The sequence below is a fragment of the Microtus ochrogaster genome, chromosome 10 (genome assembly GCF_000317375.1).
Source record: "Microtus ochrogaster isolate Prairie Vole_2 chromosome 10, MicOch1.0, whole genome shotgun sequence".
Taxonomy (NCBI): Eukaryota; Metazoa; Chordata; class Mammalia; order Rodentia; family Cricetidae; genus Microtus; species Microtus ochrogaster.
This window is the reverse complement of record NC_022016.1, coordinates 24,167,238-24,194,765: the sequence shown is the minus strand read 5'-3', so window position 1 is coordinate 24,194,765 and position 27,528 is coordinate 24,167,238. Positions and strand designations below refer to the sequence as shown.

General features: G+C 44.9%; 1 protein-coding gene across 2 annotated transcripts in view; it reads right to left on the bottom strand.

The window, feature by feature from the left end:
• The window catches only part of Adamtsl1 (ADAMTS like 1), a 387,047-nt gene that overhangs the window by 21,971 nt on the left and 337,548 nt on the right, over positions 1-27,528 (bottom strand). For both annotated transcript variants that reach the window (XM_005352697.2, XM_026782337.1), the window contains one exon: positions 24,078-24,212. In XM_005352697.2, coding sequence (XP_005352754.1) covers positions 24,078-24,212 — 135 coding nt within the window. The remainder of the gene's footprint in view (positions 1-24,077; positions 24,213-27,528) is intronic.

Genomic DNA, 27,528 nt, shown 5'->3' with positions numbered 1-27,528 from the left:
GCACCATGGTCTCTGAGGATTGCCAGCAGCAATAGTCAAAATAAAGGTCTAACATGAATTCCCACTGTGTATGTTCCCAGAGAGTAATTATCCATGTTTCATTGCTAATGAGAAAACCTGCCTTGTAACGGGGTTCCCTTCTGTCACGGATATTTCTCATTTGTTAAGGTAAAGGACATATCAATCATTTCGTTTTGAAGCGGAGCACTCTCTCTGTGTGCCATGTACAAGGACATCCAGAACTGGGCTATGTATTCCATGCCTCCAAAGAGGCCAAGTCAGGACTCCCAAGCCCCAGTTTCTGTACTGCTGAGAAGTGCAGCAGTGTTTAGCACAGGGGGAAGGAAGAGGGGTGGACACCTCTTTTTCCTGTATCCTCCTCAGCTTCGCAAGTGCTAGCCTTTCCTGTTCAAGTCCCAGCGACTTCCCGAGGAGATGGACCATCGGAGGGACGGACAGTCCTCAGTCCTCAGACCCCAGCTGCTAAACACTGGGGGTTGAGGGGAAGCAGTTGGAGAAAGCTGGCCAGCTAGTGAGAGTTCTGGCAGCAGAAAGCCTCCCTCCACCAGCAAAAGAAAACACCCTCTTCAAGCTCCACTCTTAGGGTTGCTGTGGTTCTCAGCTGAGCCATAGCCAGGTGGATGAAGCTTTGTGCTTTCAATTTTTCTTTTGCCATGGTCATCTCCTCTTCCTCCTCCAACATACTGACTATAGTGAGCGATGTTTAGAGGGAAGATAAGCCAAATAATAAGAAAAAGCATATAAAGATTCTTAGTTCTGATAATTGTTACCTTAAATATAGGCAAAAGCATGTATCCTCCGAATGTCTATAAAGTCCTTGTATACTGATAGGAAGCAGAGAAGAAGCCAAAGAGTATTTGGGCCTAGGAAGCATGAGTCAAAGGCCAAGGAATTCACTTCTATTAAATCTCCTCACTGGCTTTCATTAGCTCCTTGTCTTTACTGTGCATTGATGTTTTAGAACTGTAGTAGCCTGTCTCAGGGAAGCAGCCCAGGTCTGACAGGTGAGATAAACGCTGGGTAGAAAAGTAGGTGGCCTGTTGGCCCTGGCTTCCAGTGTTCTTGCATGCTGTAAATACAGGAGCCGCTAGGGACCTTCAAGGTAACCCGATAAGGCTGCTTTGGAGGCATCATCTCCAAAGAGGCTCTGAACGCACAGTGATCGCCGTTCAGTGGATATTTGTTGTTGCTGTTGATTTAAAGGGCTGGAAACCACCAGGAGCTTTGGCAAGCAGCTTGGCTTGTGGACTTCTTCGTAGAGATGAAGCCAACTCTAGATTCATTAGCTGTCTGTCACTCGAGTGAGCCACATATCCAGAGTTCATTTTCATGAGTCCTGAGCCTTAATGAGCAGAAGTAAGGTTTAGAGCGTATATCCCCGCCCTCCCCCCACTTCTCCAGATAAAAAACATTAAAAAAAAAAGTAGCTTAGGCTGATAAAGCAGTCACGGAGCAAAGACTGTATCTGGGCTTCCAGGAGCCCACGAGGAAGAAAGCCTTGGGAATGGGACTGCACATTCTGAAGGAGGAGGAGGAGAAAGCAGCGCTCGGGGAATTGTCACTTACTTCACTGCTATCTAAAGGAGAGGAAGGCTGTGGCAGGTTGGGACATGCTGTGTAAGAATATTAAAGACGTGGCATTATTACTTCATGAGCTGGCTGCAGGCCTGTCAGCATTTTCATTATAATCCTGTGTTTTTCACAGAGTTAAAAACGTTACTATAAAAATGATGTGTGCTGGGATGAGACTTGGCACCCGGCGTAGTCAGTCTGGAAGTCCTTTCCTTAATTTAATTTTACAAAACTGGAAAACACTCTCTTGGTACTTTAGAATTTATAGAGGCCTTTCTGGTCTGCCAGTGGTCTGAGAGGGTGTGGGGGCCCAGGCTAGGGCCATGGGGTGACCAACCAGAATAGGCATGCCATTTCACTGCCCCTTCTGGTCCCTGCTTTTTTTTTTTCAGCTTGGGTCCCCCCGGGCAACAAGTCTCTAAAATAGCAGAGAGCGAGGGGGAACTGGCACCAGCCAGTGGGCTGGGAGAAATGATGAATTTATATTGGAAAACCCCAGTTCCTGACTCCCCATTTGTCAGCTGGACCCCAGAAGGCCATGGAAGACAAGCCACTTTAATTTTCACTTGGATTTCTGGGACCTCCCAATAAGCTGGTCAAATAACCAGGCTAAGACTATTCCCATGCACATTTGCCCAAAGAAAACTAACTTTAAAACATTCCTGGAAAAACAGAACTACACAAGCCCGTTTTCCATTCCCCAAATGTCTCTCTACCCCTAAGGGTAAGCTTTGGGTTTCCATTGGCAGGGGGTATACGAATGTCTCCCATACTCCTGGGCATCTGGTGGAAGAATTTGATATATTTCTCAGCATGAAAAGTAGTTCCAACCAGATTTATGGCTTGATCAAGGCCTTTCTTTCTCTATAATGATTTAGGTACTGCTGGTCGATTGCCCTTATGTGTATCCTAGGATCTGATAATTCTCTTATAGGTCAACAAGGTGAGATGCCTAAGTCTGAGGCACAGGCACCCTCAGTCCTGGCTATGAAAACAGGATTTCATTGTGGAAGGTGGAGTTTGGGGTGTTGAACATCATACTGGTTCAGGGATGCCTGGACCTCATTTCAGAAGGGAGTGGGCGGGGAGAGAAGAGGCGAAGGCAAGGTCAAGAAAATTGGTTCAGTTTTTAAAATTCACAGTAAGAAAGAATTGTTTTAGATTTAACTTATCACAAGTGGATAATACACAGAATTTCCCTGTGTCCCTCTCTGCCAGTAGGCTCTTGGCATAAAGCTCACCTCTTAAAAACACACCAGCATTTTTAAAAAGGTTCAACTTTCTGGGTTTATAAATCCCTGGTTGACTTTACCTTCAGGCTGCTGGCAGGTGCTACCGGGCCAGCGGGAGGGGAGGACAGCATGGCCCCAGGGAGGCCTGGTTGCCAGCTGTGTGGGGCCCGGGAGGAATCTCAGTCCACTGACCAGATGCCTGCCCGTGAGTCCCCAGACGTGGATCACGTGGGGCCACACTTCTTAAGCCAGAACTCTTCTGTCTACATCTGTCATTCCCAGCAAGCCACGCTCTGCAAGGAAGGAGGCTGGTGTTTCATGTTTGGTTGGAAATGAATCCTTACTTCCGGACACTGGGAGTATCACTCAGGAGCAACTACCCTGACGTGGAAACAGCAGGGGTGGGGTAAAAGCTATGGAGTCTAGGCAGTGTGCGCACTCCCCTGAGCAAAGTAGCGGTGCTCACTGCACGTCAGCCAATGGGGAGGCAAGCTAGAAAATAACCAGATTGGGTTGGGGAGTAAGCCCAAGTCCACTGCTGCCTAGAGCCAACATGCCTTCATGAGCTCAGGCTAGGTTTGGCTCTGTGTACCGGCAAGAGCCCTCGCGAAAGAAATAAAAACCCATCTACGCGCACACACAAAAGGAGCCTCCACTCAGAGCCCTGGATACACCGCATTTCAGTTCATTTCTACTGAACCAAAGCCACAGAACAGCAGCGGAGATGAAGAATGGCTAATATTCATAGCAGGTATCCTGAGAGGCCGCACTGGGGTTCACTGGCGGGGCACAGGAAGGAACAACTGCTGACGAGGAATTCCAGAGTGCGGTGGAGGGGTGGGGCTGCCGGGGCAATGCGAAGACCTTCGGTGAATTTATTATTTGCGCATAAGCCTCCTGGGTCCTGAGGCTCCAGGAACTTCTCAACAAAGTAAAGAAAATAATAAACACTGTTAGTGAAGCGAATAAAGATGAGAGCTAAGCGGGCAAGCTGGAAGAGGCATGAGAGCCACAGAAAGGTTCGGGAAGAGTAAGGACAGAGGTCCCCAGCAACTGCGAGGAAGGACGCTGTGGGCCGGCAGCTGCTGGACAGGAACACATCTGGTCCATGATGTCTGGCCTCTGGCAAGCAGGCTCCAAGAGTGTGTGGTTTTTTCTGGGACCCATAAATAGAGATATCTTTAGAAGAGGAGGTCAGAAACCCACAGCTCGTATTGGGGCATGCATAACGGCCATGCAAAGTGCTGATGGTGGCTGCTCAGATGTGTTAATGGTTGTTTGCAATCTACATTTCTGATGTTGCTTTGGTGTCTGATCTGCTTTGGGTATGGTTTCGGATCTACCATGGTCCTATATAACCCATAGATTCCCTTGGAGCATTTGGATAGGTAGCATGGTTCAGATCATCTGGGAAAATTCTCAGTTTGGAAAGAACCCCTTGGATGTAGAGCCCTAAACCCAGGGCTCCCTCCTTAGGGAATCTGGCATTTGGAGAAATCTAGGCCTGGGTGAGGCAAAACCACATACTGTCTAGATGGGAGCAGGTAACTGCTGGGCTGAATTTCTTCCTTTCTGGGCTCCTTGTTCTATGGAGTATTCACATCAGGAGCCTGGGGCTGCAGTGGATAATACATCTGGAAAGGGCTGTGTACCTGGTCTCTGTAAATGATGGCAGTGTCAGGTCCAAGAGCCAGCATTCTCCTGGAACTGGTGAAACAGGTTCTTCTCTACCAAAGCAGCCAGTTCCCTTATCACCGGCAGGAGCCACAAATGGTCACTTGTGGTTCTTTGTGGTGCCTATTAGCACATCAGACAGCATGTGTTCTCCAGGGTCCCTTGAGCACCCCAAGTGTCTAACCCTTCTATTAGCACGCCAGAGGGCATGTGTTCTCCAGGGTCCCTTGAGCACCCCAAGTGTCTAACCCTCCTCACCTCTTCCTCCAACATAAATGGCTCCAGCTCAGGAGATTCCTGCCCCCCAAGCGGCTCGTTTCCTCTTACATCCCTGATATTTCAGCTATCCTCTCTCTCACCCCTCTTTTGTTTTCACCTCCTGGCCCCCTCTTTGTCTTCGTCTCTCACTCACCCCTCCCCACTTCTGCCTCTTCTCCTGGCCAGGCCCAATTGGCTGACCTTGTTCCATCTTCTACTTTCTCTCTCTGCTCTCAACTCTTACAGATGCCTCTGGCTGCACTCTCTTTCATATCTACAATGGAAATATCCCCCTCAACCATACCTGGACAGGTCACGTCATCAGTTTCTACAGTGCTTCCCAAAGGTGTCTCAAATATGGCAAAGACATAGAACCCTAAAGGTTTAGGATTAGACAGAACAGGGGCTCACAGTTTGGACACCTATATTCTACTTTAATAGAATTAAAATTTTCTTAAAATCTTATTCTTAAATACTTCTAAAGACCAAATATAGGAAATCCTGGATAATATATACAGGAAAACCATGTTTTCCTATAGTGATGGATTTTTCCCCTCCCCATATGTATTTTTGGGTTACGATGGTAGGGAAAGGGTGATCAACAAGGCTCTGAAATGACAAGTGTTTACCATAAGATGTTTATATAGTGCAATCTCTCAAAAAACTTGATTCAAAACTGAGTAGTAGATTAGTGTCACTGCTGCTAGTAAGAAAGCCAAAGGCAGGAGTGGTAGGTTTTTATCAGGGAAGGGCTAGATAGGGAATACTTTAGATTGGGGCCATATGATCTCTGTCATTGCTCAGCTTTCATTGTCATTTGAAAGCAACCACAGACAACGTCTAAATGAATCAGCATGGCTGCGCCCAAATATAACTTTATGTGAAGAGGTGGAGGTCTAGAAGTTCCCATCTAGGACATGAGATCATTAGGGTTTCTGTATGCAGAGAACAAATGGTCCAGTAAAACCACTAAATGCCTGTGCAGTACATATTTTTACCTCCAAAGAAAACAGCCATTTTCACCAGAGAAAGAATTTGATACCTCTTTTCCTAGTTAAAAGTCTCATTTTGCTGCTTTTAAAAAAATACCAGTCCAAAGTTCTTTATGGATTAAAAGTTCAGAAAAATATGACAATTAAGAAACCCCTCAGTTCCCAACTACCCAGAGGCACACACCTCTGGATATTGTCTCTTCCAACCCATAGATGCACATATTTCACTAGGTAACTTAGAGAATCTTGGAGCCTTCCCATTAATACATAAGAGATCTACCCATCCTTTAAAACTGTTGCCAAAGAGTCTTTATGTAAAAATATCAGTACCTTTTATTTATGGTATCTCTACAGAGAATTAGGTAATTTCCATTTTGTTATGAATATAAATTATGCTAAAGGAAAGTTCTTAGCAGCTCTGTCCCTGAGTTCTGATGGCCCTTACATCATCTCACTGAAGGAGCACTGACGGGTTAATGAGTGTCACTAAGAATATTGATTACGTATTGCCAACTTGTCCCCCAGAAATGTCATGCTAATGCATATTTTGGGCAGCACAGTATGATGGTTGGCGTGTTTCTCCATTCTTGAATATTGTAGTCAGTAGGCAGAACCATGGCCTCTGTCTTCAAAAGTTCCCACCACAAACCCTGAAACCTGTGGACATGCTACTTTATAGGTAATTGCTCTTTTCAGATGTGATTAAGAAAGTATCTATCTACTGGGTTGATTATTCTAGAATATCAGGGCTAGTCCAATGCAATCAGAGGGGTACTTAAAAGAACAGAAACAGAGGTAGTGTTAGAGCAAGATTTGTGGTTCTCTCTGCCATCCTTAAAGATAGAACAATGGTCACAGTCTAAGAACTGAGGTAGCTTCTAGCAGCTGGTAAGGCAAGGGGACAGCTGTCCCTTCAGAGCCTCTGGAAGCGTGGCCAACCTTGACTTCATCCTAGCAGTGTCTGTTCTGAAACTTTGATCCCCACAATTAAAAGAGAATGAATTTGTGTTGTGTTAGACCATGAAGTCTGTGGTACTTTGAATCAATTGCCAATTAATAAAAAATGTATGTCTTTACAAATTTCCTACTCAACAAATAACATTTTCTTTATATGCTTTACTTTGATTTCAGTAAGATTGGGCCTTCTGTTATCCCTTTGTATACAGTCATTAGGTAAATGCTGATGGATCACAGATCTCTTAAAGTTCTATGTTCTTTTATGAGAAACAAAACACATTTGCATATGCACTTGGGGCCTAGAAAGTGTTTCAAGCTCCTGGACCTAGGCTAAGAATCCCCATGTAGACAGCGGTAGTAGAAAGGGTACCAACAACATTCTCTTACTTAAAGTTAGAAGTCTACAATATAGGAGTACTTCCCACAAGGTACCAGGTAAGAGAGGACATTGTGAGATTGCTTCCCTGCTTATGGCAGCAGTCAAAGTCCTGGCTAACCTGATGCTTCATGCCCCAGGGTTACAAAGTCTGGGCAGCATCTAACACTTATGCTCCTTGCTCTCTGCTTTCTTCTCTTTTGCTTCCAAGTCTGGAGGCAATCTGTTTTCTGTAGTGTACCAGTAATTTCCCAACTGCTCACCTTTCCTTCTTAAACAATTCAGTCCAAAACCCACTGTGTGAGGCTGAGGCAAAGTTCAGATAGGGGAAGTTGAGATAGTTGAGAACAAGACACCAAGTCTGAGAAGTGAAATCCCAAGTACATGATGTGGAAGGTTCTTCTATGTGTTGCTTTTATTGGTTAATGAATAAAGAGACTGCTTTGGCCTATAGCAAGGCAGGACTTATCTAGGTGGGAAAAACTAAACCGAATGCTGGGAGAAAGAAGGTAGAGTCAGGGAGAAGCCATGTAGCCCCGCAGGAGACAGAAATCAGAACTTTACCTGGTAAGCCACAGCCTCATGGTGGTACACAGATTAATAGAGATGGGTTAAATTAAGATGTAAGAGATAGCCAATAAGAAGTTAGAGCTAATAGGCCAAGCAGTGATTTAATTAATATAATTTTTGTTTGGTTACTTTGGAGCTGAGCAGCCAGGAACAAACAAATGGCCCTCCTACAACAAGGACACACAGGGTGTTGCTCTGGTTTGAGTGTATACTCCCAAGCAAACATACATGTTGAAAGATGTGGTGTTTAGAGGTGAAACTTAGTGGTGTTTGGTTCAGAAGGACAGACTCCTTATAAATGCACAAGTGTTTTCTTACAGGGAACAGCTCAGAAGGAGGAGTTTGGAATCTTTTCTTTATGTTTGCTTGTCCTTCTGTTTTCCACCAGGAGTGGAAGCAGAAAGACATCCTCACCAAGAGCTAAGAAGATGCCCATGCTGTGCCCTTGGGGGTTTCAGTTCCCTGAACCACAAGCTCCTAGCCCCACCCCCAAATTTTCCTAGAGTTACTGAGTCTCATATCTATATCTATCTATCTCTGAGTCTCATATCTATATCTATCTATCTCTATATCTATCTATTAAATAGCAACAGCAAATGGACTAAGATGCTCATGGTGGTGGTCTGGTTGATGGTGAATGAATGCAAGTGGGGTGAGAATGTGAGTGAGGCCAAGAGACAGCAGTGAGAGGAGATAGCCTATGCAGAGAGGGCTTGGCCAAATCACTAACTGCATTAAGAACAGTAGAGGCCATACACTTACAAATAAAGAGGAAATGGGGATCCAATTCTGTAGTGCTGGGCCAGAATTGGAGGCTGAAGGGAGAACTCATGGTTTAACGTTGAGGCAAATACAGAAACTGTAGTCTTGGAGCTGCATGTACAGCTATGCGCATACGTGCGTATGTGCTGCCAACAGTGGTACCACAGCAGCACCTTCTAGAACTATTTTCTAGGTTGGGAATGGGGAAAGTCTGAGGGGAGCCTGGAAGTACTGGGGTTCTCAGGGGATGACATGACAATGTCAGGAGATACAGGGCCACTTTAAAGCCTCGTTGGCTGCATCTGGGAATTTTTTACTAAAATAAAAATCACAGCACACGATGATAGTTCTCTGGATGGCAGGAATTCATGAATTATGCAAATATATACAACCTTTAAGTCTACCTTAGAACAGAATATTTGAATCAATTTGAAGTACTTCCCTATGAATATGACTGATGACCAGAGAAATTAAATAACTTTGTAAAGGAAAACCCAACAGACATTTTAGCAAGCAATTAGAATCCAAATCAGCTATGAGGGTGCAGCAGCTGCCATGATCACATGACTGGGTACAAGGTGATGGATGAACCCAGTGCCAGGTGCTTGCTCCTGCCAAATACTCACAGCCTGAATCTAATTATGAGGTGACGTCAGACACCTGAATTGAAGCACACACTGTTCAGAAGTCTGTGCCCTTCAGAAATATTGTCGCAGAGGTCAAGGAAGTCCAAGGAACCATTCAGCTAAGAGAAGTAGCAGCTGAACGCAATGTGCTATCGGAGTTGGATTCTTTTACTATAAGGATGCTACCGGGACAACTAGCTAACCTTGAGGGAGTATATACTGGGTAATGGGGTCAGAAATATACTCTCAAATGGATCAAATGGGAAAATTAATATTATCCTGTCAAGGTGTAAAATTGAGACTGTTTCACAACAAAAGTTCATTAAAGAAACTGTTTTATATAAAATTAATATAAGATAATACAGGAATGGAGAACACAGTCTGCTGTCTGCCAAGATCTTGGATCTTGGGTGTGAGTGCTGGCTGCAGCAGAACACAGGCACTGGGCAACAGCAGCTGATGTCTAAGAAAACGAGCTTATGGACTTAGTGATCTGAGTGCTCACACACAGACATGATTTCCCAGAATGCTTCCTTTTGCTCTCTCCCCAGGGTTTGCTCTGCAGACAAGTTGTCCATCAGACCTTACGAATAGTTCAGTACATGGGATTTTTCAGATGCTGATGACTTCTTTCCCAATTTTAACAGATCTTCCTTACAGTTGAACAAAACTAGTTTATCAATTGATTGATCATAAAATGAAGAGTTCTTTGGAGCAAAGTTCAAATGGCCAAATTGTAGTTGTCTGAATAAGCAATGATCTCTACTCCCTAGGCCCAAAGCAGAGAGAGTTCAAGATGACCCCAGAATAGTTTTTGTGCCTGGAAGTAATGAAGTTCTCCAGGAATGGATATGACAGAGATACAGAGGTTATTTTAAAGTCTCATTGGCTGCATCTGGAATTTTCTTCTTTTCAACATCAAAATAAAGAGATGAGCAAAGACAGCTCTCTGGATGGCAGGAACTCATGAATTATGTAAACATAAACAAATTTTTATGTCCAGAGTGGAACACTTACCCCTTGGTATGCTTGAGAGGACAGTTTCTGGACCCCTTTGAGTGTAGAAAACAGAAAACGTTAAAGCCTCTGCATAAAATGGCATAGTATCCATATGTCACAGGTACACATCCTCCTGTGTGCTTTGGGTCTTATCTAGTCATGCGAATGCTATATAGATCATTGCTACACTATTTTATTTAGGGAGTAACAATGAGTAGAGCCTGCGTGTTGAGCTCAGACATGTTTATTTTTCTGACTATTTTTGATATGTATCTGGTTGAATCATTGAATATGGAACTCATGGATATGGAAAACAAAATATATCATTTCATAATCAAATCAAGTTTTGTGTGGAACATGGTTAGGTTTTAAAAAAGAGTTCTGCAGTGGTTGTTTAGTAAAGACTTTGTTTACTCAGCCTTCCCTCCATGCTTTTTTTTTTTTTTTGTAATAGTTTTTTCTCTCTGCAGTTGTACCATAATCAGGATGATTTCGGTGTCCTTAGCAGAAGGGATTCACTCTAACCTGTGATACCTGAATCTTCATTATAGCCCCCTGAATTAACTGTGCTGAGCCAGCCTCTGAGTCATGGACCTGGGCAAAGATCCGAAAGGCCAGTAAGGTTTGTTAGAGTCGAGAACAAGATTATAGGGCAGGAACTAAGAGGCTGTGCAGTCTTTGTTGTGCATCGAGAAGTGCCATGGTCACCTTCCATGCCTACATTCCTTTTTCTGGGCTCAGGAAGCTGGCAGGACAACAGACACAGACTCGCACTGATTTATCTGTCTTGATACCACTTCAAAGACTCACACACTGCACACAGTGGTTCCTGCCAGGGTCCAGAAGGGCCTCAAATGAATTTTTGGTCTTATCTCCTTGGAAACAAAATGTACAGGGAGCTCATTATTTCTGAGCTGTCTGGCCAAGACAGAAAGAAGGAATTTCATAATTACAATGGATTTTCACATAAAAGCCTTCTTGGTAGAATGACTTTGGGGTTGACCTGTCTTTCATATACCTTTCAGGAACAAGGCGTTGAAAGGGAAGGTAAAAGAATTTGAACTGTTATGAGGATGTTTTACAAGATTTTATTTCACAGTTCAGCTACTGCAATCATCCTTTGTTCCCCTTTGGCCTGATCCACCTCCTAGGATTTGCTCTCATAGACTATCCCAGGTAAGGAATAACCACAGAGAGTCAGGAGAATTCCTTTGTGTGTGTGTGTGTGTGTGTGTGTGTGTGTGTGTGTGTTTCAAGACAGGGCTTCTCTATTTAACAGCCTTGGCCATCCTGGAACTCCCTTTGTAGACCAGGCTGACCTAGAACTCACAGAGATCTGCCTGCTTCTGCCTCCTGAGTGCTGGGATTAAAAGCTGTATTTTAATCCATGTATTCTTTACCAGGATTTTAATGAAGCCAAAATATTATTCTGGCTTATTCCCTTTGCCTTCTTTGTACACATACAGGGGAGAGGCTTTTTAAGCTAGCCTCTGTTGTTGAGGCTCAGCAGAGTTGGACACCCAATCTGTACACTCTAGAGAGGCAGAGACAGCACAGACTTCCTGGTACAACAGACATTTGTGTGATTGAGCCATATTTCCAGGTTTTAGTCATTATATTTTGCATATTCCATAACTCTTCCTGATACCTCTCTCTCAACTACCTGGTTACTTACAGTGTTGTCTGTAAAGTACCTCTTTGAAATAAAAATAGTTAAGTTAAACGACAACTTCAGTCCTTTTAAATAATACACTTTAAACTCTATGGTCCTTAATATGTGAGGAGGCTCCCAGGATTCTACCCTTGCAGGTCCAGTGATGGGCAGAGGATGAAGCTGGGGAGTATGTGTATGGTGAGATGATTTCCATTTACCCATGAGCTGTAAAGAAGCATAGGGAAGGTGGAAGCTGGGTAGTGTTTCTCCTGCTGTACAGCAGACAGAAGCTTACTGTGTAAGAGGGGAAACTCACCCAATTTCTACAATATTAACCAAATCCCCATCTCTAAACTCTGTCTAAACAGCACATGTAAAGGTAGAGCAGGGAAACCCTGCCCCCCTCTCCCCAGGGGGGTAAGGTGAACTTTACTGGCGATCAGATTCGGCTGAGTTTTACTTCCACGAACATCAATTATTTACACACACGAAGAGGAATCAAGGCTCTGGACTCCAGAGGCCAGTGTGGGACTTAAAAGGGGAAAGTGTTCCTGGCTTTATTTACAACTTCATGGCTCTCCAGGAGGGCCGTGTGTGGCTCCAGTGCCCACCTGTGCTTTCTTGGCATGTCTAGTTCTATAGATCCTTCCTGATGTCACGTAGCTCCCATTTCTTCACAAAGTCTTCTCAGATACCACTCTCCAGGGCAGACTGCGTCATATTTCCCAAGGTCCCTTATAGAGAAAACGCCTCTCTATTCCAGTGTGAGGCAAGGAGTGAGAAGAAACTATTTTTAGCTAGAAGAGCATCATAAGTGGTCTAGAATCAGAGTTCTGCTCTTTCCTTAGAGTCCTAGGGGCCCGACTTTGTGGTCATTCCTCTGAGATGGAGGTTATTTCCCCATGTACTAGGAGGAAAGGAAGCCTCAGAAAGGCTATGTGACTGGAAAAAAAGAACTAGTCACGTTTGCTTTACCCTTTTGGCTGAGTAGTGGCCCAGATCTCTTGACTAATTTACCTGAGATAAGCTGCCACTTTTTTTTTGTTTTTTTTTTAATTTATTTATTTATTAAGGATTTCTGCCTCCTCCCCGCCACTGCCTCCCATTTCCCTCCCCCTCCCCCTATCAAGTCCCTCTCCCTCATCAGCTCGAAGAGCAATCAGGGTTCCCTGACCTGTGGGAAGCCCGAGGACCGCCCACCTCCATCCAGGTTTAGTAAGGTGAGCATCCAAACTGCCTAGGCTCCCCCAAAGCCAGTACGTGCAGTAGGATCAAAAACCCATTGCCATTGTTCTTGAGTTCTCAGTAGTCCTCATTGTCTGCTATGTTCAGCAAGTCCGGTTTTATCCCATGCTTTTTCAGACCCAGGCCAGCTGGCCTTGGTGAATTCCCGATAGAACATCCCCATTGTCTCAGTGTGTGGGTGCACCCCTCGCGGTCCTGAGTTCCTTGCTCATGCTCCCTCTTAAAGAGAAGTTGACTAAAACGTAAGTGTAGTTAACAAGCAAACAGGTAAAGACATAAGAGCAGGTGTAAGATGTGTAAGTTAATGGAAAGGTAGGTTGACAGAGGCCCGACTCTACCATGCTCTTTATCCCTGCCCCTAGGACATGACCACCAAGTTTCTTGACTTTAAGACTCTTAACCCTCCCCCCTCTGCTACTTCCAGAAGGGAAGGGCTGGGGCAAGAGCAGTATAGTGGTGACCTACAGGAGTGGGCAGATACCATGTGCAGAGACAATACTGTAACGGTTCAAATACTGTATTTACAGAGACAGGAGGGCTGGCAGGATTTGCCCAAGGCTATTCTGCTGTCAGTGGGTAGTGGAGCCTTGCTTGCAGGTTCTACAGCCTGCTCTGATCACATGCTAAGCTCTGACAGGCATGGGAAAGGCCTCATTCGGCAGCATGGGCACTAGAGGATAGAAGGGAAGAGGTCTTCCCGAGAGGACTGAGCCTCTGTCTTTTATTATTAATTTTCAGAGCAACTGTTTAAGCCTCCTGTCTCCTTCTATTACACTGTTCTCTCATCAGCAATACTGGGCAGCTCTTTCTATGTAAGAGATTCCTTCATGTCAGGGGCACACCTATGTGATCCCACCCAGAAGGTACCACACTTGAACCCGCTAATAAGGCACCCATCTTCTGAGCTACTTCTTCACACCGGAGATAGCTACCAGCATCTGTCCCTAAACACCTTAGGATGCCTTTGTAGCAACCGAAGTGCTATAGGCAAAAGCAAACTCCTGCTAGCTTTTACTTTTGTACGGAGCACCAACCTAGGTGCGCTGCACTTCACCGACACGAGAACCAGTTCTGCGGGCTGGGCTATGCATCAACGAGGAGCCAGATGCTGGGGATTTGGAAACAGGTCTTCTAACTGATTGGCCTTTTCCTCTGCAGAGCTGGCTGAGAACCGAGGCAGGAGGGTCTGTCTCTCCTTCCACAGATTATAACAAGCCCTGGCCACAATCCTGCCTTTCTTGTCTATGGTCTGCCTCTGGGCTCTTCAGCCACTGTAAAACTGCCGCTCCAGCACCACACAGACACAGAGGGGCCACAGAATACTACGGGGTGTTTTCAAGAGCCATTTCAGGGTGAGGAAGGATTTATTAGGGCAAGTGTGGAGGTCCTCACTTTCCCAGGACTTTCAGTACCTGTCTATTTTGGGGATACCAGGCTCATTCACATCGTCCCTGTTGGGTATGCTAGGGAGGGCACTGGCTTGGGAATTCTGTCTTGGTGCCAAGAAAGGGCAGGGGCAAGTGTGAGTGATTTTTCTCAAGGTCCCCATTTCCTGATTATCTAGACTCCTAAAATAAGTCCATGCATGGATGTTTGCTATGGCCTGGAATAGTGGCAAGTGGGAACATTTACGGCCTTGCTCTCTCTATTTTAAGTGTCACTTATGTTCTGGTGTCTTTATATTTATGGATGTCTACTCCAGCCCAAAGAACTGCTGTACTTTTTCCCATGGCTTCCCCATAAATACTTATTGAAAAATGAAAAAAATATTTTATTTTACACGATATATGTGGTTGAGCATCATGTAGTCCCTATGGGCATCTCTACTCCAGTTCAGATTTTGCCTTAAGAAAAAAGATGAAAGTAAATAAACATAGGCTGTGAACAGCCACACGACACTGGCCTTTCTTCGTCATAGCAAAGCATATTCTCCTTGTGGGCAACATTAAAGACAAAGCACGTTATCCCTGTGCCATGAAATCTCAGCCTCTCCGTATGAACGAGGAAACAGATGCCAACTGCTCTTTGAAGAGGGCCAGGGCAAACGGATTCTTGCCTGAGCTTTCCTCATCAAGGATGCTGCTCCTGCCCTCCAGGTTGCCTTGCCCTTCCTCTGCATCACTTTCCCTGACCCCTCTGGGGTGGGTCCCCATTGTGAATGGATTTCTACCTAACCTTTGGCCTTCAGGAATTGTTGTTCTCACAGCTATCTTTGGAGAGGAAGCAGCCATGATCTTCGTCTTCCAGAGGATCATGATGAAAACTGGCTTCCCAACAGATGTGGCCTAGGACCCTCACTGATGTCATAGTGTGCATTTCCTCGGAAAGGGCGTTAGGAAGCGCCTGACGCAGCCTATGTCAAGAGAATCAGGAAGTGCGCTTTTAAGGGAGAGGGTGGAGGTGCGTGGGACGGATGGAAAAGCTGCAGTTAGAACAGAACTGGGGGATGGAAGTGACTCAAGAGGACTCCGAAGTCAACGCCTTGCTACCAACCCCTGTCAGAAACTGCTAGAGAATGGTTATGCAGCTCCTTTTCTCCCTAGGGACTGGGAGCAAGCTGGGAGGCATGATGCAGACCCAAAATGCCTCTAGCAATTCTCAATGTCTTATCAGTGACTTAGAGCAGAGTTGGCAAAGTGGAGCTTTGATCCTTGCTTTGGAAAAGACAGTTTCACTATTATGGGACATAACTATACCCAGTAGGTAGTACAATTACTCTATAATTGCAAAGCAGAGCAGGCACAACAGCAGCAGGTACAACACACAGTGCCTAAAACAGCTCCTATTTATTTCCTTACAGGAAAAGTTTGCCCAGCCTTGGTATAGAGCAGGTACTCATGGGGTGAGTGGAGAGTGACCACTTCAGGCTGGGGCAAGACTTCATAGAGGGATGAACTAAGTCGCAAAGACCTATAGGACTTAGTTCAAGGTCAAGAGAGGGTCTTTTAGGCAAAGAAGTCACAGAAAACTCAAGACAATGGCAATGACCAGGGAGAAATTTGACAGGATTGAATTTTTGTATGAGACAAGACCAGGATGGAAGGACACCTGCAGTTAGGTTGGAACAGCAAAGAAGCTGTATGCTAAGACAGACTCTCCTAAGTGATGGCACATCCCATTTCCTACTCTAAGAAGCTGTATGCTAAGACAGACTCCCCTAAGTGATGGCACATCCCATTTCCTACTCTAAGCATGCAGTAGGGAATGGGAAAGGAAGTGACTCTGGAAATTCATTTGACCCTGAGAATAATTTAAAAGTGCTGATTCTTAGCTCCGCCTCCAGAGACTCTAGTTTAATTGGTCTTTGTTGGAATAGTTTTCAATTTTCCAGGTGGTTCTATCATCCATGGGGGCCCCTCTTCCTAGAGGGAGGAAATGGTTAGGCACGTGCCTGCTGAAGCTTCAGGTCAGGTAGGCTAGCAGGTGCCCGGCACATGTGAGTCAAATTAAATCAGCAATATAGGCTTGTACCAGAGCCAGCTTGATAAGCCTCTGGTTTACTGGAGTCAGCTATACAGCATGCAGTTGGCCACATGGCTTCCAATAAAAGAAACCACTTCTGCCTGCCTTTGCCTTGTCCTGGAAAAGCTCACGATGCTCAATGCAATATCGAGACGGTTTATAAATTAGACATTTATAGATTCTTCTCTGTTGTTTTAATGTGACCATTTACAAGGCCTTACAAAATTTGCCCTCTGCCTTCTTGCCTCTCTGGTTGGCTCCCAACCCCCATAATGTCTCTTCTATGTGTAACTCCACGCCAGCCACTCTGGCCTCTTTGTTGTTCCTGGAGCTGGGGATGCCCGCAGCATCCCTCCCAGCAGACATGCGCAGTGCTCACGGGCCATGCTCTAAGACGTCCTCTCCTGGCTTCCTGACTGTAGCCGGCAACCTCCCTCTCACATGCTAAACTCTTTTTCTAATGTACCCTTCTCCTTTGGGGGGTTTCTACACGAACACCGTGGAGCTCTGTCTGTAGACTCCAGCTCTTGTATGGGTCTTGTATGCTCCAGGCTTGGATCACCATCAGTGAGACATTGTTTACATCAGTGGCCCAGTTTTAACTCTGCTAGAGAAAGAAACGTTCACCTTCTAGGAGGAGATTATGGGTCACCACTGCTCTCAACAGAGGTTCCACCTGAGCTTTGCAGTTCTCAGCTCAACATGAACGTCCAGAAACTGCAGGCATGTGCAGGTAGTCAGTGTGGAAACACAACTGTCTGAGCACAGCCTGTGGGCCTAGGCCCCGGTGCCTGATGGGCCCTGACCCATCAGAAAGAACGGTGCATGGACTCTGTCTGATGCCACTGCACCACAGAGCATGCCAGTGTTGCTGTGGTCCGGGCAGGACGTGTGTGGGCGGGGCACTTGCGGGCGGGGCATGGGCTGGAGCCCTGCAGGGGAGATGGGCTAAGAGCACAGATGATGAACTAGTCACTGGCTCTCCCAGCTCATTGTAAAATCATCGGGCTTGAGAAAATGGCTCCTGTGGGACCTGGTCACATGCCTTTAGCAGGGATGCTTCTGAGGTAGGTGGAGTTCAGTTTGTTCACTCACAAAGGAGAGAATGGCCTTAGAGGAGTGGTTCTCAACCTGTGGGTCACGACCCTTTCGTAGGCCAAATGACCCTCTCACAGGGCTCCCCTAAAACCATCTGAAAACACAGATATTTACATTATGATCCATAATAGTAAAATCATAGTTATGATGTGGCGACAAAAGTAATTTTATGATTGGGGGTCATCACAACATGAATTAACAACATGTGTTAAAGGGTTGCAGCATTAGGAAGGTTGAAAACCATTGCCCTAGAGAGTAGGTGGCCAAACCATGAGAGCCAATTCTGATACTCCTACTTAGGCTGTGAGTCTAAATAAAATATACTGGGGAGGGGGTATACTCAACTTCTCCCTCCCTCCCTCCCTCCCTCCCTCCATCTTGTGTGTGTGTGTGTGTAAGCCAGAGGATAGCATTGGATCCATTTCTCAGAATCTATCTTATTTCTGAGGAGTCTTAGCAAATGAAGCTGAGCTCACTGATTTGGCCACATCAGCTAGCCAGCAAGCCCCACAGACCCAGCTGTCTCTCACCGACCCACACAGATGCATGCCCAGTGCACTGAACTTTTTAGATGGATGCTGGGTACCCAGACTCAGGTCCTCATGGTTCCACCGCACATACTTTACTGCCTGAGCTAATTCTACAACCCTGAACTATTTCTCATAAGCCACACACAGCGGTGTATTTTGTTGCTGGAGTCACCTGGGGAAAACCCAGGGCTTGCTTATAGAACTAGTTCTCCTCTTTCCTAACTTCATTTGTTTTGCTTTTCAGGGTCTTAGCCCTTAGGAAGAACGCCTAACTCAGTGCCAGGGCACAGTGAGAGTGGAAGGGTGTGACTGTGAAGTGGTATTTGTGATTCCCATCACAGACCTCAGCATTATTGTCAGCAATGAGGAGGTACCAGGTCAGTGGCAGATGCTTCTTGCACAGGGGCAGATGGAGACTACCTTAGGTGCAGGGAGCACATGGCCTGTGTGCTAAGTATTCAGCTCCACTCTGACGGAGATGCTGCTGAAGACAACACACAGGTCACTGAATGGATGTAGCTTAATACAGTGACAATTACAAAATGAATAGTTTTTGGAACTCTGCAATGAACCCCCCTCAAATATATTTCAGACTTTGGGTCACATAAAGGTTTCTTACCACACATCTAAAAATAATACAGACCCAAGATCTCGGTTTTCTACTCTTAAGAAACGTCACTAAGACAATGAAATGTCAGCCACAGACTGGGGCAAAATATCTCAAAATTAAGTATCTAACAACAGCTTTTCAAATCATATAAAGATTTTTGAAGATTCAAATCATATAAAGATTTTTGAAGATTCAATTCTAAGTGAAGAAAGACTCACCTTAAAAAATGATAAAAACAAGTGAACTGGAATTTTGCCCAAGAAATTGGGATGGTAAACAGGGAAAGCTGCCAAATACTACTGGTTATTAGCAAAATGCAAATGAAACCATAGCAAGATCATTACACACCTAGTAGGCTTTCTAAAACTAAGACAGCAAGGAGGGCAGGCTTTGCCAAAGATGCGGAGGACCTGGAACGTCAGGATGTGCTGATGGGGATGTGAAAGAACAGGCCCCTCTGAAAAGCAGTGTGTCCCTTACCTCAGCTCTTACACACCCGCCATATAACACAGCCATGTCACCCCTCGGCGTTCAGTGAAGAGAAATGAAAGCAGATGTCCAAAGACGAAGACATGCATTTTTATGCCAGCTGTATTTTTAATAACTGGAAGCTGAAGTGAGCATTCCGGTTCTCAACTGAGGAGTGATTAAACAGACTGTAAGAACTCCATACACAGAGTGCTGTGCAGCAAAAGGAGAAATGTTCTATGGCAATGTGCTAACAGAGATGAGGATAAAGAATTATAAGGATGAGGGAAGCCCGAGCTGGGAAGAAGTAGGTGAGCAGGATTAGGAGAGGGAGGGTAGTGTGTGTGTGTGTGTGTGGTCACAGGACTTGGGATACACACATGAAACTGTCAAAATAAAAATGCATCACATAAGAAGTCGACTTCCCAATGGCATTGATCCCTTTATGTGATACTGGAGACGATGCAGTTGCTTACTCTGCTGGATAGAAAACAGATCAGTGGTCGGCTGAGTAGGGAGGAGTGGGGAAGAGCAAGGTTGCAAGGACAAGAGAAGATAGAGAAAGGAAAGAACACAACAAAAACCAAAGGGCTGAAGGTAACTCTGGAAATGCTACAGGTTTAGTCTGTTGGGTGCAGAAGCAATTTCTGTTTTAGACTCTGTGTGATTTGTTTCATATCAACCAGATGGTTAAACATATATAAATATATGTGTCCTGTAAGTTAATAAAGAGAATAGCCATGATAAACAAAAGATGACATGAATAATAAATACTTCCTAAATGAAATTAGGAGACTGACAAATGTATTAAATTGCAAAAGGAATAAAACAAGAATGTACTTATGTTTCTTTGTATCGTACACCATTGCGCACACAATTACAGTGGTAAATGTAAAAACTACTGGTTACAAGTCATGTAGATACTAATTTTGAGATGAGACCCTTTCTCTCATTTAGTTCTGGTGGTATATAAGAGGGACATAATTTTTCTGGGGGAAAATTTGATAATATATAGTAAAACCCCAAATAGTACGAAGCTTTGAAACAATAAATCTACCATTAGAAATTGATCCCAAGTAAACAAGGGTCATGTGAGAATATAGAAAAAAAATCATTATATTGATTTTTAAAAATAATAGTGAAAAGACTAAAAAAAGCACAAGATCCAACAGAGACTTAATTCAATAAAACAGAGCATCTTTAGCCAATACATCCATGAAAAATACAATTATAGAAAAGATTTAGAGACACAGAAAGACGTTTGTTGGATATCACCAAGTGTTTAAAGACATAAAGCCAGTGTGAAGAATATATATAACTTTCAATAGAATATATAAATTTTTCTTTCGTCTTTTTGATTTGATTTCTACTTATCCTACAGGTGATCTCCACTGCTATGATAATTAAGACCCCAGCAAATGCTATTTGAGAACCATCAAAGATCCTACTCTATCAGTGAATACAATGGACTTTGGCAGTCCTTCTAAAACCATTTCTAAGTTATAAAACAGTTGAGATGCCTTGGGAGGGGCTGCAATATTTCTGCTCTGAAAATGGAGCCTGTAGGCTACTGCTTTAGGGCTGGGCCAAAGGTGGCGATGGCACAGACTGGCTCTGCCATCTAGAGAAACTGGCATATCCCTGAGGTCCCTGCAGGAAGTACAACTACCATGAAGCTGCAAAGAAGTAGTGTTTGTAAAAAAAAAAAAAAAAGAAGTAGTAAGAAGTAGTGTTTGTGTTGACCAGGGCAGTGAATCAGGAAGGCCGAATCCCCTGAGCAGCACAGACTCCAGGACCAGTTCTTACACCTCACCCACAGGGTCAAGAGTGAAGAGCAGCAAGGAACTTGCTCGAGTCCTAAATCATACTTTACGCTCATGGAAATGAGGCTAATAGGACTGATTCGGGTGCTATTCCATCAGCTGCAGCTGGGCCTGAAGTGAAATCAAAGCCACTGGGTCTTATAACTACATCGGCCATTTCTGGAAATAGATTCCTGTTGAATCTCAACACTCAAGTCTCAGTGAGCAAGAGCTAGCTCTGAGACATAGCTTCTCCTTCTCCCCTTCCTCTAGGGAAACAGGAGAATTAAAGTCCAGGAACCACTGCCCCTGTGCCACTGAACCACGTGGTATCACAGTACATGATTAGGTTATAGGCAGTCCCATACACCAAGAACCACTTGAGTCTAACCACTGGCTGGCTACAATTGGGTTGTCAAACGGCTTTCATCCACAGAATCAAGTGGTCAGGCTTGGATAGTCATGAGTTCCCAGGCAGTGTCTGTATTGAGCGACAAAAGGCACCATAATCAGGGATGCTTTGGTGTGGGAGGAGTGCTTAATGGCACGTTACCCTTGAAATAAGATCAATCATTCAGAGTACTAGATGGATTCATCTTGAATATTTCTTTTACTACATCATCCTCTTGTAAACAAAAGCTAGGAGCTGGGCAGGTGGCTCAGTGGTTAATCATGATCGCCTCTCTTGCAGAGTTTGATTCTCAGCATCCATGGCAGGACAGAGTTTGATTCTCAGCATCCATGGCAGGATTACAACTTTCTATACTTCCAGCTCCCCGGGCTCTGGCCACACTCATGTGCTTATACAAACAACCACACACACAATACAAAAATTAAAAACCTCCAAGTATTCATCCTCACACCCTATCACAGCCCAGAGTTCAAGATGCTTCTCACTGTTTTAACTCCTTACTGTTTTAATTTCTTAGGGATGCAGCACAAAACTGCCTTCCTGGATTGTTTCTTGTAACAGAGGGCCCAGGCAGAGGGGCCAGGGTTGGAAACCTGTCCACAATTGGGAACAAATGGATGAACAACTAGCAGGGGAAGCTCGAGATGGACAGAGGCCATCATTATTGTTGAGATGAACTCTGGCTGAGCTTTGCTTATCCTGAGGATTTTATTCCAGTCTGGCTGCTCATCACTAGCCGCAAAACAAAGGAGCTGTCCGGTTCTTCTAGAAGGATCCCTAATAAACACCATGCACATTTTCCCCCTCAGGATTCATGACACCATTTCCTTCTATCTGTTTCTAAACCCCAAGTGCCCACTCTCCCACATTCTGCCTATTTGAATCACACCCATTCTTTAGCACACGTTTCTACAGCATTGGAGACTCTGGTCTGTGGAAACCTAGTTCTCAGAGTCCTGACATTTGACACAATTTCCAAAGGCACTGGTTTTTGGCCCAGGCGGTTACATTCAGGGACTCTATGAACACTGGCTCACTGTCTCCTTCAAATGGAGCAGTCTGGATCTGGGGGTAGGCTGGAATAGTCAGGTGTCTTAATTTTTAGATTTAAACACCAGTCCAAGGTAACAGAGCATCAGAAACCAGCAGTGGAATGCAGCAGCAAGCACAGTAAATCCTTATTGCCCATGGCTAAAATGAGACACAAATAACCACGGCTATCACGGGAAGGTATGAGGCAATGAACCTGCCCTGCATGTGGAGTGGCACCTGAGCGGCTGGAAAGACTTACTCAGCTGGAAGATCAGCAGTTACGATGCCCTTTGGAAGGTATTGTGCTGTAACTAACAGGGGGATAGCAAGGAGTCTAAAACAAAGATGCTTGCAAAGCACATACTGAATCTGGAGTAAGTTCATCCTCGGCAAGCGCCAAGGAACTGAACTTTAGAGCTGTGTGAGCTTCCCATCAGTGGGCTGTGGAAAAACACGATGCCAAACTTTTCAGGTATTTAGAAACAGTGGGAACCAAGGGCCGCTTGTGAATTGAATCAATGTTTCACCGAGGAGAGAGAAGACAGAAGCGTTTTCATCTGCTGATAAGGTATAATGGCTCCTCATTAATTTCAGATGATCATGGAAATGGAGGGACAACTTTCTGCACTCTGATTCTAAACTCACTAAGGCCCTTGGCCTCCCTGATAAGCAGTTACCAGTGTGACATGGAAGAACAGAGGCACTTTAAACTTGGAGCCAAGAGAGTAATTCTAGCTACTGTTATCAACATTCAGGGGGATATACTATAAAGAATTTCTCTATTTTGTGGGCTTAAAAATAAAAGTGGTTAATCACTTTGATTTTTCTTCCTAACCAGCCTTAAGTCCTAGGCCCATAATACTATCAAGAGAATGGCATGCAGATTTTCCACATCTTCCCTGTTCTCTCCCTCCCTCTTTTTTTTTTTTTCCTGGATTTTCAAGATAGGGTTTCCCTGTAGCTTTGGAGCCTGTCCTGGAACTAGCTCTTGTGACCCAGGCTGGCCTCGAACTCACAGAGATCCACCTGCCTCTGCCTCCCGAGTGCTGCAATTAAAGGCTTGCGCCACCACCGCCGGGCCCCTGTTCTCTTACATGCATAACCCCGTACTTTCCGTGCCTCAGGCCATGATTCCAGAGTGAGGAGCCCGGAACTCACAGGCAGAGGAAAGACTGCTACTGGATGGTTCCAGTTATATAGGCGATAGCTTGGTTACCCAGTGCTCCAAAACAGGGAGATTTTGCCCCGGGAAGTCTGTCTGGGCTGGCTGTAGACTCTGCATGGGGAGAATTGGTCTAGACAAAATTGCTGGCTTCTAGGGTACTAACACCATAACTTTTGTCTTTAAAAGCTCATTCTTGCTGTTTCGAAGTAAAAGGTTAGAGGGCTCATGGTGGGGAGGAGACACAGAAGGGGTTCTTTTCTGCTACCCCCTTCTCAGAGTTCAGTGAGTCCCCCTGAAGGAGAGGGTCTGGGCCGTGGCATCAGCCCAAGAGGGGCCATATTGGAATCCAGACAAACCGGAGTCCAGACTGAGAGCCGCACTCACCTCGTGTGGAAAGTCAGCCAAGTTTCCACTGGTGAGTCTGGATTCTGTAGGCAATTTAGTGATTTCCTGTTGGCCACCCCCCACTGTTGCCCCCCTCCCACCTGCAGGCAGTCACCCATCCATAAATCCTGTCCAGCCCTGGATTTCTGCCCAATGTTTCCGAGGGTTGGACTCACCAAGGAGAGCCGAATTCCCAGGATCCAGGACCAGCTGTGTTCCCACAGGAGACATCAGCACTGAAGGAAGGTTCGGTCCAGTGGCTAAGAGCAAGGCCCTGATGTCTTCCAACTGTGTGGGGACTTGTGGGGGATCTGGGAGAAGACAAATGGGGGATCGGGAGGTGAGAGCATGCCGGCTGTGTTAAAGGAGACAGAGAATAGGCAAGTGCCCCCGTGTGTAAGATAGGCGCGGTTGCGATTGACTTCATTTTTCCTAGAGAGAAGGTATACCTATGAAGGTGAGTCTGAATTTCAAAGTTAATATTTGATGCCTGAAATAACAAGGTCTGTAATCAGAACCAGGCCTGTGAATTTCAGAAGTTCTCATTTTCTACCGCTTCCAAGCACGCCCCCACTGGCTCTTTCTAACGATATAGATAAATTGAAACACATTACAAAGATGCTATTTTTTTTAAAGGACGATTTTACCATTTACTATATGCCAAGGTGTGAGATAAATAGTTTTCCACCAATTTTTTACTTAACTCATAAGATCCCTAGGAATGAGGCAATTTGTAACTGTCTCCACAGCTAGAATATTATCCAAGGACTTATTTAAAAGGATTTGTATAAGTGTCTTTTTCAGTGTGAGGCAATCTAGTTGTGAACATTTGCTTTGGGGTGTAATTCTTATGCCCAAGCAGGACCCAGATAAAAAGGGCAGGGAGGCGCTATTGTGGAGTGTCATGCTTCTAAGGAGTCAGGGCTGAGGTCTTCAGAGGTAGGTTTGGACAGGCCCCTAATGTGCTTGGCATTGTGGTAGTGTGCATTAGACATGTAAGTGAATGTTGATGCTGTCTACTTCAGGAGCAACCCGTTTATCTTTCTGCCTTTGACGAAGACCATCACAGAGAGAAGACAGTGATGAAATGATTAAGAAACATAGGCCACTCAACCATTTTCACAGGGAAAACATGCTGACATTTATGAACCCACAGTTTGAACTGTGGCTGTGCCATTGATTAACTTAGGCTAGTCCTTCGCCTACTGGGCCTTTGCCTTGTTATAAAGATCTCTGAGTAAACAGCCATCGCCAGTGTCTTTATTCTTCTCCTCCTCACCCTTTATGTGTTTATTAAAAGCAAAACGGGAAGGCTAGTCTCATCTGAGGAACATTTTATTCTCTTTGGGCCAAATTTAGCCCCTGCTTATGTTTCTGTGGCTTCTACGGCAATTCTTTGTGTGTATGTGTGTGCCTGTTTTACCTTCCCTGGGGAAATGTGAATTCTCCAGTGGGAGACACCTCCTCATTTTCCCCTCAAACTCTACCAGTGTCCACTTAACTTGGGCTTAGAGGTAACACTCAACAAGTATCTGTTGGCTGCCCACATGAATGACTGAAAAAAATGAATGCCCAAATCATTCCACGTCGCACTTTTAGACTACAGGTTAAGCCACAGGACTTGATGTGAAATTTTTAGTTTGATATCCAAATTTCCCCTTTAAAAACTAAACCATACAGTGGGACCAGGAGCAATCCCTAATGAATGATCTGGCTTTTTGGAGCCCATTTTCTATGAAGAGAAACTTTGCTCAAACTAGACATGAGGGGGAGGGCCTTGGTCCTTTCTCAACATGGTGATGTGACAGAATTCAGTTACTCCCCATGAAAGGCCTTACCCTCTCTGAGGAACAGATAGGGAGGTTGGTGGGGTGAGGGGAAGTTGGGGGGAGTGGGAGGAGAGGTGTAACTGGGATTAGCATGTAAAAATAATATATATATATATAATATATATATAAACTAAGCCATATTGTCACTGATAAAAAAGGAAATATTTCCATGTTGACATTTGTTAACTGAACCAAGACTTCTTATAGAGATCTGAACAGTGGTTGTTTTCTCTTGGGAGGTTTGAGTACGATGGGGAAGGTGCCATGCTCTTCAGCCGCATTGATGGCCATACTCTATTTGGGATGCAGTAAGAACTGGCTCAGAGAAAATACTTCAATGCTGATGCCACAGTAGCACTCCCAGGCTTCCATCTCTGTTAGCAGAGGAAGCAAGGGAGGGCTACTAGGGAGGAAAACCCCACCAGGGAGTACTGTCACTCAGCGCAACCCCAGAATAGCGGCACAGTCGATGGAACCCAGTGGAAAACAACCGACATCCTCCTTTGCTCTGAGCCAATGTTCTGCGGCTTCCTATGAAGTCTGGAGGTTTACGCAGCCACCAGCAAGATGAAACCACAGCTGGGCCCCTGAAATCTGAGTGGGCAGGGGCGAGGGTTCATCATCAGCTGTGGGTGTGAAAACTGAAGTGTAAAGTTTATTTCCCCCAGAAAAGGGCCACAGTGGACGCTGACATGCACATATGTGACACCTAATTATTATTTCTCATATTCTGCTTCCCGCTCTTAGAATGACAGCTTTCTCTTGGTGAGAAAGTCAGCATATGGGCTCTAACTATTCTTTTCTATCTCATCTATCCATTCCTGAACCAGTGGAAAGGAAGTAGAGGTGCGTGGGCAATGGGGGATGGAGCTTGTAAGATGTCCAGGCTCTGTCCTTGGGAAACATCGTGGTGGATGGTGGCCCAGGAATTGTTTGTTTGTTTATTTATTTATTTATTTATTTATTATTTTCAAGACAGGGTTTCTCTGTGTAACAACTCTGGCTGTCCTGGAACTTGCTCTGTAGACCAGGCTGGCCTCCAACTCGCAGAGATCCATCTGCCTCTGCCTCCCCAGTGCTGGGATTAGAGACATGGGCTACCACTGCCTGGCAGGACTGTTCCTATTTGCAAATGTTTATTTTACAGAAGGATCTGTGATAGACGTTTTAATAAGGAGTCCTTATGCATGGGACATGCATGTGAAAATTTTATGCAGACTTAAAACTATTAGGAGATGGATGAAAAATTTTTACACATATAAATTCTATTTTTTCCAAGACAAGATTCCTTTGTGTTGGAACTCATTCTATAGACCAGGCTGTACTCAAACTCGTAGAGATCTACCTGTCCTCTGCCTCTCATGTACTCAAACCACCACCACCTGGCTACATACAAGAAATTTTTAATGCATGTTTTTCATTTGCTCTTCAAAGAAAAACCTAACATGGGCTTAAAAGTCATTTTCTTTGCCAGCTTCATTTGACAAACCTTGTTCCCCAGCAATGTGGGCAATCCTCAAGTGTCAGATTTCTCATAGACCTCGGGATCTAAGATTCAGCAAGGAGAGTAACTTGTTGAGTTATCTAATGCCAGAAAGGTTAACCAATGAGGTGGAGCCAGGTTTCACACTCAGCTCTGGCAGGTCCCAAATTCTGTGTTTTCTGTTTGAAGGGCTGGTTATGGGAGGAGAGAATAAAGGGACATTGGGCCTATTTTATGTTCTTAATTCAGTAAGGGGGAGAAAGGAGCTGAAGGGTTGGTCAGCACTCCCCCCAGTACACATGAGACTGGTTTTGA